General features: G+C 42.5%; 1 protein-coding gene across 3 annotated transcripts in view; it reads left to right on the plus strand.

Moving 5' to 3' along the window:
• The first annotated feature begins 713 nt into the window (after window positions 1-713).
• LOC110206533 (L-gulonolactone oxidase) overlaps window positions 714-15,248 on the plus strand; it is a 62,834-nt gene continuing 48,299 nt past the window's right edge. Inside the window, exons 1-4 of one of the 3 annotated variants that reach the window (XM_020983980.2) lie at window positions 714-1,401; window positions 8,078-8,153; window positions 9,958-10,059; window positions 12,431-12,556. In XM_020983980.2, coding sequence (XP_020839639.1) covers window positions 8,148-8,153; window positions 9,958-10,059; window positions 12,431-12,556 — 234 coding nt within the window. In that variant the 5' untranslated portion in view covers window positions 714-1,401; window positions 8,078-8,147. The other 2 variants (XM_020983977.2, XM_020983979.2) reach the window with 2 other exon arrangements.

Here is a 15,248-nt window from a genome sequence, read left to right on the forward strand (position 1 = left end):
TTATCACAACAGAGCCAGAAATAAAAAGCCAAGCAGAAGCCAAAGCAAGGCCTCCCAGTAAAAATAAAGAAAACACTCAGAATTCTGTAACCTCTTCTTCCTTAGGCATGAAGGCCACATCCAAGCTAGTTCCTCCCAACACAGACCCTCCCCAAATGCTCCTAGGCTGCAGGCTTTTACCCCAATCTGGGGGCAACCTCCCCCAATTGGCAGGATTAACTTTGCCCCTTTGGATCTCCCTGCAAGAAGGAATTCTTGTATACTTTGTCTCTGACAGACTTTGAAAGTGCAAAGTATAGAGGTTTTTCTTCTATGTCTTCAAATCAAATGAAACTTACACAAAAAATGAAGTGGGCATACTCTGGACATGAATAATGAAAAGGGGAATCAATGACTCAGGTAAATGTAAACCAATCTTCAAAGGAAAGCTAGATTTGGAATCAGAAAACCTGAGCTCAAATTCTGGTTCTGGTTCTACTCCCTGTGTGAACATGGGACATAATCTTTCTAAGCCTCTATTTCTTCATCTATAGAATGTACGGATTGAGCAAGATGACTTCTAAGGTCCTTCTGAACTCTGAATCTTATGATCCTAATCTTTTTTTTTTTTTTCAGGAATATAAACGAAAAATTCTGCCGACTTGATGTTGCAGAGGCTGTGAGTACAACCTATTCAGAGTCACAAGGGTGTGTTAGCAATGCCTGAATTCCTCATCTGTCCTGAGCTCCAATCCCACAATAGCTACTGCTTATTGGACATTTGAAGGTGAATGTTCCGTAGACGTCTCAAACACAGCACGTCCTGAAGAGACCTCACTCTCTTTCCTACCAAGCCCACCCCTGAGTTTCCGTATTGCTGTCTAGGGGAAGCATCATCACCCTCTGAGTCACAAGCTTGGCAGCATCCTCACTTTCATTCACCTCATGCATCCAGTTTCTATCTCACAATATCACCTCTATAGGCACTTCCCCACCTGCTACCTGCCCCCCCACACACAGCCCCCACCCTAGTTCCGTCCTCTTCATCTCTTTACCTGTCCTGCTGCAGTAGCAGTCTTATTGGTCTCCTTGCCTATCTTGACTTTCTCCTCCCTCCAACGCAGTCTTTACCCAGCTGCCAAAGTGATTTTTGTTTGTTGTTCAGTCATATCTGATTCTTCGTGACCTCATTTGGGGTTTTCTTGGCAGAGATATTGGAGTGGTTTGCCTTTTCCTTCTCCAGCTCGTTTTTGTTGTTGTGGTTCAAGCAATTTGTCAGTTGTGTCTGACTCTTTGTGACCCCATATCTTAGCAAAGATACTGCAGTGGTTTATCATTTCCTTTTCCAGCTCATTTTATAGATGAAGAAACCAAGACAAACGGTTAAGTGACTTGTCCAGGATCATGCAGCTTGTAAGTGAGGTGAGATTTGAACTCATGGAGATGAGTCTCCTTGTCCACATTGGCAGTCTATCTCCACCGTGCCACCTAACTACCCCACCCCAAAGTGATATTACTTTATTTTTTTGAAGTTCATTGTAAAATATATTTTACACTGTAAAATGTAGGTCTGCCTGTGTCTCCGTCCAACTCAATGAACATCAGTGGCTCCCTATTACCCCCAGGATCAAATGTAAAGTCCTTTGTTTGGCATTTAAAATTCTTCAGAACCTGGTCCTTTCCTAACTTTCTAGTTTTCTTATACTTTACACCACTCCTTTCACTCTACAATCCAACCATATTAGTCTTCCTTCATCTCCTCACACACAGTCGTAAAGCATTATGTAAAAACTAGTTTTATCATTATGATCACACCATGCAGCTTTTCACATAGTAAGCATTTAATAAATACTTCTTGACTAGTTGTCTGAGAACTCCACTTAATGGAGAAGTCTTAGAGGTTTGTCTCAGACTCAGAGGATGTATGCAACTTGCCCATGATCCCGCAGCTGGTATAAATCCCAAAGGCAGGACTTGAACACACATCTTGATTCCAAGTCCAGCACTCCATCTTCAATACCATGATGGCTTTTGTGAGGGTAATGCCTATTTTACAGGTTAATGATACCTGTGGATATTCAGATTTTAATTACTGGCTCCTCCCTACCCACAGCTATTGAGCACATGATCATTAGTCATATCTAGTAAGTTCTTGTACTTATTGTAATTATTATAATTAGTATGATTTATAGATCTCTAAACCAAATTTTTAGGATTTTTTTGATTGGCGCTTCAGAGTTTCTGACCAGCATGCATGTTGACATTCTATTGGCTACACTGATAATTACTCTTTCAAAGGCAAAGGTCTTGGACTGGGCTTCCCTTATCTCTCCACTCATAAGCAGGAGATATTCTTGAATCTCCTTTCTCCTAAACAGGAAGAGCTAGAGCCCCGAGGCTGTTGTATTTGTTCCAGGTAGTGACTAACAGATCAATGTAATTATAAGGAGGGAGTAAGAGCCTACCTAAGAGCAATGCCTCTGGAGAGGGAAAGGATAGATTGAAGATGGAACCTGGATCTACAACATCTTGGAGTCTTGAGCCAGGAGGACAGAGGTTGGATGATAGTGGGGGAGACAAACATCAGCCATCAGTACAGAGAACCTGTACTCTGGCAGGGTGTTTCAGGACCCCAGATCCCAGACTCCAATCCCCAAGAGTGCTGGAGATCAGACATTCCACAGCTCAGACTCTGAAACATATCTGTGGTATGGTGGGGAAAGTACCACTCTGGGAGACACAAAAAAGGCTTGGATTCTAATGCTGGAGTTAGGATTCCAAAAGAATGGAATTCAAAGACTGCCTCAGACACTTGCTGTGGGACCCTAGACAAATCACTTTACTTCAGTTTCCTCATCTGTAATATGGGGATAATAACAGCAACCACTTCACAGGATTGTTGTGAAGATCAAATGAGATGGCATTGAAGGACTTTGTACACCTTTTGTTCACTCATTTCAGTTGTGTCTGATTCTCCATGACCCCATTTGGGGTTTTCTTGGCAGAGATCCTGGAGTGGTTTGCCATTTCCTTCCCAGCTCATTTGATAGATGAGGACATTGAGGCAAACAGGGTTAAGTGACTTGCCCAGTCACGCATGTGTAGGATGCCACTCAAATTAAAAATAAAACAAAACACAGAGGTGTCCAAGGAGAAACAGAAAGTTAATTTATTATAGCTATAATTATTATTATTTCAAATCTCGAGATTTGGGTGTCCTCACACCAATGGCTCTGATGAGAGGAGACAACCCGCAAAGGTAGAAGTCAGTTTATATAACCCTGAAGGTTCAATTCCCCCTCCCTCCCCCAACTGCCCACTAACTTGGCTCACAATCTCACACACCAGACTCTAACATAGGACAAAGGACATAGCATACATCTCTGTATTTCTTAGTTTGTTGAGATAATGTCAAAGAAGCAATAAAAAATGTGCAGTTAGGAAGATAATTCACAATTGTTTTGGAAGGTCTTAGGGATTGAACAGACAATGCTGGGAACTGGAAGACATCTGCAAAGGGAGATAAGGGGAGTAGATAAGGAACCTTTTAAGGGTTTTCTGGAGCCAGATTCTTTTACGGGCAAAGACACATTTGAATAAGATTAAAAAGTAGGTTAAGGCTTAACCACTAGACAAATTTTAATTACTGATATATGTCACTAAAAAAAAAATAACTCACAGAAATCTATTCTTAACCCTATCCTACCTTCTGAATTCATTACCTTAATTACACTGAGAAGTCTTCACTGGGACATCCCATTCACACAGCTAGTAAGTGTCTGAGGCCAAATTTGAATTCAGGTCTTTTTGACTGAGGCCCAGAGCTCTATTCATTGTACCATACAGCTGCTCTTTTAAATAAATGCTAGTTATTGTTATTAGTCCTGACTTTACCCCTACTTGGCTCTAAAACAAAATATATAGGATTACCAATTACATTGGTAACCAATGTAACTGAAATAACAGTTGGTGTTGCCAAGGTCAGGATACTGGAATTTGGTGCCAGCTGGTCTGGGCAAAAAAACCCCAAAAACTAATCCAGCTGCAAGTATGTACTTATTACCAGTGTGATCTTAGATAAGTCATCTTTCTGGGTCTCAGTCTCCTCATACGTAAAAGAAGCCTCTGAGATCTCATCCTCAATCATCCAGTGATCAATCCAATGATGGAGTTGGGCCAGATGATCCCCAAAGTTCCTCCAGCCCTAAATCTAAGCCAATGCCAGGGAAAAGAACAGAGGGGTCATGGAAGGACTGAAAGCAGGGCATTTTTTTTTACCAATAAGAAAATATTGTTGAACAACAATGGTCTATGTACCTCTCAGGCTGGGGAAGCTAGATCAGAATAGATGGCAGCCAGTCAGTCAATACGCATTATTAAGCATGTACTATGTGCTAAGCGCTAGAGATACAAAGAACAAAGTCCAATTCAACTCAATAAACATGGATTAATCGCCATACAAAAAGAGGCAAAAGATAGTCCCTTCCCTCAAGGAGTTTATAATCTAATGGGGGGGAGAAAGAACTACATACAAACAAAGATATACAAAGCAAGCTATATACAGAATAAATAGGAAATAATTAAAAGAAGGAAAGCATTGGAATTAAGAGGGATTAGGGAAGGCTTCCTGCAGAAGTAGGGAGTTTACATTCTAATCAAAGAAAGAAAGACTCTCCTGGTTACACCAGGCCCCAAAGACAGACGTGCCCCAAGGCACAGGGAATGATAAGTGTATACATGGATAGAAACAGAGCATTGGCCCTAGAGTTTGGGTTTTCATTTCCTTCTATGTTTATCCAATTCCAAGGTCAAAAACTGTGTCGGAGTGCTAAGTTCTTCACCCACTTCCCCAGGTCACATGCCCCCATTGCTCCATAACCACCATCCTCCAAGACTTGCTGTTTCCAAAGGCCACAGTTTGCCTTTGATGCCTCTCCCTCGTCCCCTGGAGGGTTGGGAAGCAAAGCCCAGTGACTTGAACCCACAGTGGCCTGTGTCTGATGAGGTCCCTCATCCTTCCCCATGGTCTCCGGGGGAGACCTGACTGCAACGGCCTGAGCACAGAAAGACAAGCTTGGGCTCCACCTGCTGCCCTCCCAGCTCTGGGGCACACAACACTCCACCCCACCCCCCTTCTCAGAGGTTGCTTAGCTTCTGCTAAGGAGCTCCAGCTTGCCCAGCCTCATCGTTCCCTCTCACCCGCACCCTCACCCTCCTTTGCCAGGCATGCAGACTTTTCTAGTGAGTTCCGCAGCCCCTTTCTTACTGGGGCAGAGTACCACCTGCTTCTATTTAGCCTCATGGAAGAGAGGCCACATCAAAGAAGCAGGAGGCAGAGGGCACCAAAGGTTGCCACACTGGAAATGGGACAGGCAAATAATTTTGTCCCTGGAGGATCAATATCTGTGCCAGTGATTTAGCAGGAAGACTGTTCCTGGGATCAGCTGGGCAGTGGCCCATTTCCACAGCCCTCCCCTTTCTCACTTCTCTGCTGCTCCTTTTGTCCTTTCCTCTGCTCCCCACTTCATCTTACCTCAGGCTTGCCTTCCTTTAGCTGGCAAGACAAATATTTCTCTACCTTCTCTCCAGGGTAGGCAACTAGGTGGCTAGATGGCTCAGTGGATAAATACTGAGACAGGAAGAAGACCTGGGTTCAAATCCTCCTTCCCACACTTACTAGCTGTGTGACCCTGATTGAGTCACTTAACCTCTACTTGCCTTAATCCATTGGAGAAGGAAATGGCAAACCACTCCAGTATCTTTGCAAAGAAACCCCTCCTGGACAGTATGGTTCATGAGATCATAAAGAGTTGGACATGATTGAACAACAACCACCCTTCCAGGTTGCTGAGTTTTTTGTTTTGATTTTTTTTGTCCTTGGGGTTGAGGGTTAGGGGGAAAAAGGTGGAAAAATACTTTGTAATAAATCTCCCGCTCTCCCATCCCTTTCTCATGTTGTTGTTGTTGTTGTTGTTGAACCTTCCAGGACTGACTGACAAGGAGCTATTTTAAGGGAGAGACCCCTTTTGTGTTATCCACATACTCTACTCCATCTGAAGTCAATCTGCTTATGCTACTGACTAGGCATCTACTCAAGTCAGGCCAAGTCAAGTCAGGTGGAATCAACAAGCATTATTAAGTGCTTACTTACCATGGGCTAGGCACTGCACTAAGTCCTAGGGATATGAAGAATGACCACAAAACAACAGCAAAAACAAAACCAGTCCCTTCCCTCAAGAAGCTTACATTCTAAAGGGGAAGATAGCTCATAGACAAATAATACAAACAGGATATATACAGGATAAATTGGAGATAATCTGAGAGGGATTTCTTCTATTTCCCTTTTTTTTCTCTCCCCTTTCTTCTCTCTTCTCTCTTTCTCTCCCCTTCTTCCCCTTCCCCTTTCTTCTCTCTTTCCCCCTCCAGCCAAACATCATACTTTTTTATTTATTTTCTTTCTAACTCAGCCATTCTTCAACTGATGGAAGTGCCTTTAGTTTCCATTTTTTTTTTACCACCACAAAAGAAGCTGCCATAAATATTTTTTACATAAAAGACTTTTTCCTATTTCTTTGATCTTTTTTGACCTAACAACAGGGCCAGGTCAAAGGGCATGTACTGTTCAGTAACTTTTTGTGTATAATTCCAAACCACTTTTCAAAATGTTTGTATTCACAAACAGGTCCTATTTTCCCACAACCCTTCCAACACTGATCATTTTCTGTTTTGTCACTCTGATGGGTGTGAGAAGGAATCTCAGAATTGATTTAATTTGCATTTCTCTAATTAGTAGTGATTTGGAACATTTTTTCATATGGCTGTAGATAGCCTGGGTTTCTTCCTGTAAGAACTGCCTGTTCATATCCTTAAACCATTTATCAGCCAGGGAATGGCTCTTATTTTTATAAATGTGAATCAGTTTCTTATGTAATCTTGGAAATGAGACCATGTTCAGAGAAACTTGCTGTAAATATTTTTTTCCCAATTAATTGTTTCTCTTTTCATCTTAGCTACATTGGATTTTTTTTTTCTGTAAAAACTTTTGTTTTACCCAAGTTATCTGCTTTATCTTCTGTTATCTTCTCTCTCCCTTGTTTGGTTGTGATTTTTTCTTCTCTCCATAGTTCTTGTAGGAATTATTCCCCATGTTTTTCTCTGGATAGCTCTAGGCTAGACCACTCCCTTAAGAAACAAATGTGGGTCCAGTGAAGTCTGAAGCATCCTAGAGCCTTATAATGGGCCATTTCCTTCCCTGTGGTTCAGGAGAGGTTGCTCCAGGGTACCTTTCAGGTAACTTACTAGAAGCACTTTAGCTGTGGATGCTCTATGGCTTAAATTACCAGGGATATTGTCCTTTGTACATACCTACTGTGGTATAGTGAAAAATATGCTGGACTAAAAGAGGGGTGGAAGGTAGGGAGGAGGAAGAACTGAGTTAGATGTCAGAAGACTTGCCTTTACTAGCCCCGTGACCCTGGACAAGTCACTTAAGGTGTCAGGGGGGGTGCATCTCCAGTTGTCCTGATCTTGCCGCTGGACCCAGATGGTTCCAGAGGAGAAAGTAAGGCTAGTGACTTTTCACTTTGCTGCCTCACTTAAATCCAATTCACTTTCAAGTCATGGCATCACCTTCCTGATGTCACGGTCCTCTTCCAGAACAAAGGACAGACAACAGCAGCAACAAAACAAGGGCCTTGGTCAAAAGGCCAGAACCTCCAGGAGCATTCTTGCTCCCTGGCCCTCAGCCCCTGGGCTTAACCTGGGGAAAATGTACATTTAGAAGAACTCCCCTCCCTCCCTCCCTGCCTTACCTTCCCTCACTCCAAAGAAGTCTTTGGAGATTGGGATAAGTGATCTGAAAGATCCTACAGACTCTAACTTCTGTGATCTTGAGATCTATGCAGCAGTTCTCTCCCCCCAAAACCCCAATGCCCTGGGCCACAGCCTATAATCTCATCTCCCATGATGGGGAAAGGGGTCAGTTACATATTACCTAGCCCCAAACCCCTGAGGGCTGACTCAGCAGCTGAGGTGGGGCTGTTAAAACTGGGAGAAGGCTCCTTGCTTATCTTCTTTTAAAAATCACCTTTCCTTTGAGATCTCTGCCCAGGACCTTCTCATTTCCAGAGGGAGATAGAAACACACCAAGAGCACCTGAATAGCTGAATATGATGGTAAGAAATTTCCCATGATGGAATTGGCATAAGTCAGTTGCAGAGGTCTGGCTTAAGTCTGGGACCCTCTAGAGACTGGGATAAGTGGAGTCAAGGGTGCTGGGCACTAGGATTATGGGCAGGGGACCCATTCAAAGGCCTGAGAACTTGTTATTTATGCATGTACTGGAATTTTTAGGCAGTGCATTTAGAACACAAGGATGGGATGCCTTCACGGGCACTGTGATTTCTGATAAGGTGCTAGACCCCAGTAGTAATAATAATGGATCTGTGATTTCATTGGTATGGGGAACTGCCTGATCAAGAAACTTACCCTACAAATAATGCAGGTCAGCACCTTCTCAGTCTCTTAAAGAGGTGTCTGGAGCATCAGTGTCAAACTCAAATAGAACCCTGGTCACTAAACTTACTGAAAGATCCCTGCTGGCTGCATATTGGCTTAGAAAACTACATATTAACATTATCTACTTTCTACTGAAGTCTTTTTATGTTGTCAAATATCTCCCAAGGCCTTCTGGTCTAGGGCACTAAGGGGTTAGTGACTTACCCAGGGTCACACAGCCTGTATGCTTCAGTGTTGAGACTTGAATCCAGGTCTTTCTGGACCTGAGGCCAGCTCTCTATCCTCAGTCTCTTAATGATCATAGCTAAATTGTGCTTTAAGGTTTGCAAAGTACTTGAGTATCCTATCACGTTTGATACAAGGTTTGCTTTCATTTGATCAGGGAGGCAGCACAATACAGTGGGATGAGCATTAACTCTGGAATCAGAGATTGTATTTGTTTTCGATCTTTTTTCAGTCTTGTCTAACTCTTCATGACCCTATTTGGGGTTTTCTTGGCAAAGATAGTGGTGTTGTTTGTTATTTCCTACTCCAGCTTATTTTACAGATGAGGAAACTCAGGCAAATAGGAGTAAATGACTTGCCTAGGGTCACATAGCTAGTAAGCGTCTTAGGCTGAATTTTGACTCAGGAAGATGAGTCTTCCTGACTCCAGGCCTAGCATTTATCCAGTGCACCACCTAGCTTCTCTGGAATCCAGAGGACACTGGTTCAAATCCTGCCGCTGATACTAACTACCTGTTATCTTCCAAACTCCACTACAATCTTCCCAAATCCATGCTTTTCTTTTCTCACTTTTTGTCAATTACAACCTTAATGTGTTCTGTTCTCCCTTCCTACTCATGAGCTCTGTCAGAAGATACTTTCCCAGCTTCCTGATAATGGGGAACCCACAGACAACCCTCTGGTCAGTTCTAGGTCCTCCCTAATCCAACTGTCATCAGGCAGAGCTGACTTTGGGGAGCCATCATTCAGAAAGCCCTAACCTGACCTAGAAAGGGCTTTATATTTGGCTTTCAAAAGAGAGTCCCTATGAGGGTATAGGAAATCTTTGTCCTCTTCCAGTTGGTTGCTGACTTGGGTAAAATGTCTCCTCTGCCTCTGTTTTGTGGTATAGTGGAGAGAGAGCTACATTTGGGGTCAGGATCTGGGTTCAAATCCTGCCTGTTACTACCTCTGTGACATTAGGCAACTGGTCCTTGATTTTTTCACCTGGTGAATGAAGAGGTTGGACCAAATAACATTTGAGGTCCCTTCCAGCTCTCAATTTATAATCCTAGGCAGTGTAAAATGGAAACAACCTTCCTCTACCCTTGCCCATCTGCCAGGGCAGGGTTGGGAAGCAGAGGGGGTGGGGGTGGACTGGGTTGGGATCAGCTCTGGAAAGCAAAGGGGGTTTCTTGGAGAGTTTGAGGTCCCATCATCTAAGCAGTTGTTCATTTCGTTTTATTCACAACTCAGGTGCATGGACATAAAGGATTCAAGTTCCGGAACTGGGCGAAGACCTATGGTTGCCACCCAGAGATGTACTTTCAGCCCACATGTGTGGAAGAGGTCAAACAGGTGAGTAGATTGCCACCAATAGGAAGCCTATCCCATGTCTCCCTCAGGGACCACCCACAGCTCTGTCTGGCTCCATCCATAGAGAAGCAGCATGGTACAATGGAAGGAATGCTGGCCCTGGGTTCCAATCCTGCATCTGGCACTTGCTACCAATATGACCTTGGACAAGTCACTTATTCTACCTGAGACTTAATTTCCTCTTCTGCAAAATGAAGGAGTTGGAATAAAATGCCTCTGGTCTCCTTTTCAAACCTATCTCTATCAGAGTACGAGCCATGACAATTTCTCCTTATAGCAGAGACCCAGGAGATTGTCTTTCCTGGACTCAGAAAGGCCCCAAATTTCACAACAAGCCATCGGTGGAAAAGAGCTAGCTAAACTCACTCTCTGAGCCATGATGGCTAACTATATTTCTTCCTGCCTGAATATGCAAAGGTGGAGAATTTCCTTTATGGGAATGCTATAACTCAAGACTGTAGGTGACCCTCTAAGTCGAAGTAAGGTCGGTTCTGCTATAAGCTTGTTTTGAAAACATGAATTTGTTCCAATTCAATTGATATATTAGAGAACAATTTGAGCATAACATGAATTTTGAGTTTGTTCATGCTCAATTTCTTTCTCAAGAAACAGAAAAAAAACAACTGCCCAGCTGAACAGAACCTTGTAGGAGTATTCCAAAGTCATACATCTCAAACATTTACCAGCTACCTCAGTTCCTTTCATGTGTTATTCTACAAGGTTGGGTTTTGCTCTTCTTTTACGTTTGTGAAGTTTTCTATATACAACAAAATTCATTCAACATCCTAAACATGTCTAAGTGCCATATTAATTGTATCTTCTGGTACAGGTAGAGGTATAGGCAGAGAAGGATTGGTCCCTATCCATATAATCTATTCCCTATCCCTACCCCAGTCCCAGAATCTCCCAGACAGAGCAGCAGCCTGTCACTGTTTATTATCATATTTATGTACTTCTTTTTTGTTTGTTTGGTTGGTTTTTTGCTAGGCAATGGGGTTAAGTGACTTGCCCAGGGTCACACAGTTAGCAAGTGTCAAATCTCTGAGGCACATTTGAACTCAGGTCCTCCTGACTCCAGGGCCAGTGCTCTATCTGCTGTGTCACCTAGCTGCGCCCCCCTCCCATATTTATGTATTTCTTAACCACTTCACCTGTATAAAACTGTGCTACCCTTTTTCTTACTTTTCTATCATTTTTTAGTGGGCAACTGATGAAATTTCTGAGTGTTTGTACCCCAACCTAATTTTTCCCATAAGCCTTGTGTTTTAATTGCTTGATTTTGCATAGACCAATGATCTTTAGGAATGCATATATCAAGTTATGGCAGAACTGACCATAGTTAAGGCCAAGGGGCTCGCCATTCTCAGTCACAAAACTAACAGTGTCAGAGGAAGGATTGGAAGCCCAGCACCTACCCATTAAGCCGTACTGCTTTTATTTCTTTCCAACCCTACTCCATCTCTTCCCCACCCCTAGATACTTCCCTACTTCTTTCTTTCCTCTCTCTAGATTTAGCCCTCTTTTGACTTCCCTCACTCCTCTCTTTCATCATGTCCTTCTGAGAGGAAGCTTACTACTAGCATGACGCTTTCTTGACTTTTAGCCACAGTTTCTTCCTAGTAGAGGTCCCTCTCTTTACAGAGGTAAGGAACTATGAAGGTGGCTAGCCATGTTGGGTTGTTTTGGAGTCTGGGTCAGGTAGTTTTGCTGAACTGCCCTTTGATCTTTCTTTTTTTACTCTTTATTATAAGGGATGGCTCTCTGGGTTGGGGAGGGTACCTGTATGGGGAAATGAAAGCTGTGTAAAAACAAAAAAATACAGATAACATTTTTTAAAAGACTCTTAGTTAATGGGAATGGACTGGATTCACTTTTCATATGTTGGCGTGCAACATTGTTCTTATCCTGGTTTTCTGAATGTTGGGAAATGTAGAAAGAGATACTAGTAAGAGAGGGAAGGAAGGAAGGAAGGAAGGAAGGAAGGAAGGAAGGAAGGAAGGAAGGAAGGAGAGAAGGAAGGAGGTAGGAAGGGAGAGAGGAAGGGAGTAAAGGAAAGAAGAAAGAAAGAGAAGAAAGAAGGGAAGGAGGAAGGAAGGGAGCAAAGTGGGAGGGAGGAAGAAAAAGGAAGGAGGTATGAAAGGAAGGGAGAAAGGGAAAAAGGAAAGGAAGTATGAAAGGAAGGAGGGAGGGAGTAAAGGGAGAAAGAAAGAAAGAAAGAAAAAGAAAGAAAGGAGGGAGGGAGGGAAGGAGGAAGAAAAGGAAGGGAGAAAGGAAAGAAGGCAAAAAGGAAGGAAGAAAGGGAAAGGGGAGGGAGGGAGAGAAGATCCCAAGCCTACTCTTGATGTCTCTACAGGTGTTGGACCTAGCCAGGCAGCAAAACAAACGTGTGAAGGCAACTGGGGGAGGCCATTCACCCTCAGATATTGCCTGCACTGATGGCTTCATGATCCATATGGGGAAGATGAACCGAATCCTCAAGGTAACCCCATAAACCAATAGATTTCCAAACTTCTGAGACTCCCAGAGTCTGACATCCCAAGGGCTTGATGCTGAGATCAGACTACTATCACTATCACTGTGGGGATGCTGTTACACTCTTAAGTTGATGTCTCTAAGCTTTCTCACAGTGAGAGTGGTTGCAAGGTCCTCTCTTATTCTGACCTCCTGCATTCTTTGCTGGAAAAAAAAGGGCCTCAGTTTAGAAGCAGAGTCTTAGAATGGTCTCTTCCCACTACACTATAGACCCCATGGAGGGTCCTTTTTTTTTTTTTTGCAAATGTTTATTTATTTATTTATTTTTAGTTTTCAACATTCACTTCCACAAGTTTTTGAGTTCCAAATTTTCACCCCATCTCCCCCTCCCCCCACCCCAAGATGGCATGCATTCTGAATATCCCTTCCCCTAGTGTGTCCTCTCTTCTATCTCTCTCCCCTTCTCTTATCCCCTTCCCCTTCTATTTTCCCGTAGGGCAGGATAGACATCTGTACCCCATTTCCTGTATTTCTTATTTCCCGATAGCATGTGAAAACATTTTGTTTTAAACATATGTTTTTAAAACTTTAGGTTTCAAATTTTCTCTCTTCCTCCCTCCCCACCTTCATTGAAAAGGCAAGCAACTCAATATAGGTTGTACATGTGCAGTTATGCAAAACACTTTCACAGTAGACATGTTGTGAAAAACTAACTCTATTTCCCTTAATCCTATCCTGCCCTCCCATTTATTCTATTCTTTTTTTTGACCCTGTCCCTCAGAAGTATTTACTTCTGATTACCCCTTTCCCAATCTGCCCTCCTCTATATCATCCCCCTGCTCTCTTGTCCCCTTCTCCCCCTATTTTCCTGTAGGGTAAGACAGATTTCCATACCCAATTGAATGTGTATGTTATTCCCTTGTTAAGCCAAATCCTATGAGAATAAGGTTCACTCATTCCCTCTCACCTTCCCCCATTTCCCCTCCACTGTAAGAGACTTTTCTGTTGTTTTTTTTTGTGAGATAATTTACCCCATTCTACCTCTCCCTTTCTTCTTCTCCGAGTATCATCCTCTCTCATCCCTTAATTTTATTCTCCAGATATGACCCCTTAATCTTCAACTCACCCTGTGCCCTCTATCTATCTCATATACATACATATAATTTTTTCCTCCAACTACCCTAATACTGACAAAGGTCTCATGAGTTATAAATATCATCTTTCCATGCAGGAATGTAAACAGTTCAATCTTAATAAGTCTCTTATGATTTCTCTTTCCTGTTTACCTCTTCATGTTCCACTTGAGTCCTGTATTTGAAAGTCAAATTTTCTATTCAGCTCTGGTCTTTTCATCAGAATGCTTGAAAGTCCTCTATTTCACTGAATGACCATTTTTTCCCCTGAAGGATTATACTCAGTTTTGCTGGGTAGGTGATTCTTGGTTGTAATCCTATCTCCTTTGCCCTCCGGAATATTATATTCCATGCCCTGCGGTCCTTTAATGTAGAAGCTGCTAAATCTTGTGTTATCCTGATTGTGTTTCCACAGTACTTGAATTGTTTCCTTCTGGCAGCTTGTAATATTTTCTCCTTGACCTGGGAACTCTGGAATTTGGAATATTCCTAGGAGATCTCTTTCAGGAGGAGATCTGTGGATTCTTTCAATTTCTATTTTGCCCTCTGGTTCTACTATATCAGGGCAGTTTTCCTTGATAATTTCTTGAAAGATGATGTCTAGGCTCTTTTTTGATCATGGCTTTCAGATAGTCCAATAATTTTTAAATTCTCTCTCCTGGATCTATTTTCCAGGTCAGTTGTTTTTTCCAATGAGATATTTCACATTGTTTTCTAATTTTTCATTCTTTTGGATTTGTTCTACTGTGTCTTGATTTCTCATAAAGTCACTATCTTCCAATTGCTCTATTCTAATTTTTAAGGAAATTTTCTTCAGTAATTTTGGACTTCCTTTTCCATTTGGCCAATTTTTCTTTTTAGGGCATTTTTCTCCTCATTGGTTTTTTGGACCTCTTTTGCCATTTGGGTTAGGCTATTTTTTAAGGTGTTATTTTCTTCAGTATTTTTTGGGTCTCCTTTAGCAAGCTGTTGACTTGTTTTTCATGATTTTCTTGCATCACTCTCAGTTTTTCCTCTACTTCCCTTACTTGCTTCTCAAAATCCCTTTTGAGCTCTTCCAAGGCCTGGGACTGATTCATATTTTTCTTGGAGGCTTTGGATGTAGGAGCTTTGATTTTGTTGTCTTCTTCTGGTTGTATATTTTGATCTTCTTTTTCACCAAAGTAAGATAATATAGTCTGACTCTTTTTGCGCTGCTTGCTCATGATCCCGGCCAATTACTTGAGTTTTAAACTCTTTGTTAAGGTAAGAGTCTGCTTCCAATGTGGAGAGTGTACTGTCCCAAGCTTCAGGGGTTTGTGTAGCTGTTTTCAGAGATACTTGTAGGGACCTGTAAATTTTCAGTTCTTCCAAGGTGGTATGATAAGGGGCCAGGTGTTTACTCCTTTCCTGGCCTGTGACTACAAGTACTCCTTTCTGTCCTGTAAGTGTGAGGAGGGGTTTCTCTCCACAGCCACTACAAGCTCCACCATGCGAGCTCTCCTCCTCACCCCAGCACCCCTGCCCAGAACAGTGACCCAGATCCAAACAGGGGCAAAGCAAGAGATTCCTGCCTCAGCACTGGCA

The sequence above is a fragment of the Phascolarctos cinereus genome, unplaced genomic scaffold (genome assembly GCF_003287225.1).
Source record: "Phascolarctos cinereus isolate Bilbo 61053 unplaced genomic scaffold, phaCin_HiC Scaffold_2;HRSCAF=192, whole genome shotgun sequence".
NCBI classification, from domain to species: domain Eukaryota; kingdom Metazoa; phylum Chordata; class Mammalia; order Diprotodontia; family Phascolarctidae; genus Phascolarctos; species Phascolarctos cinereus.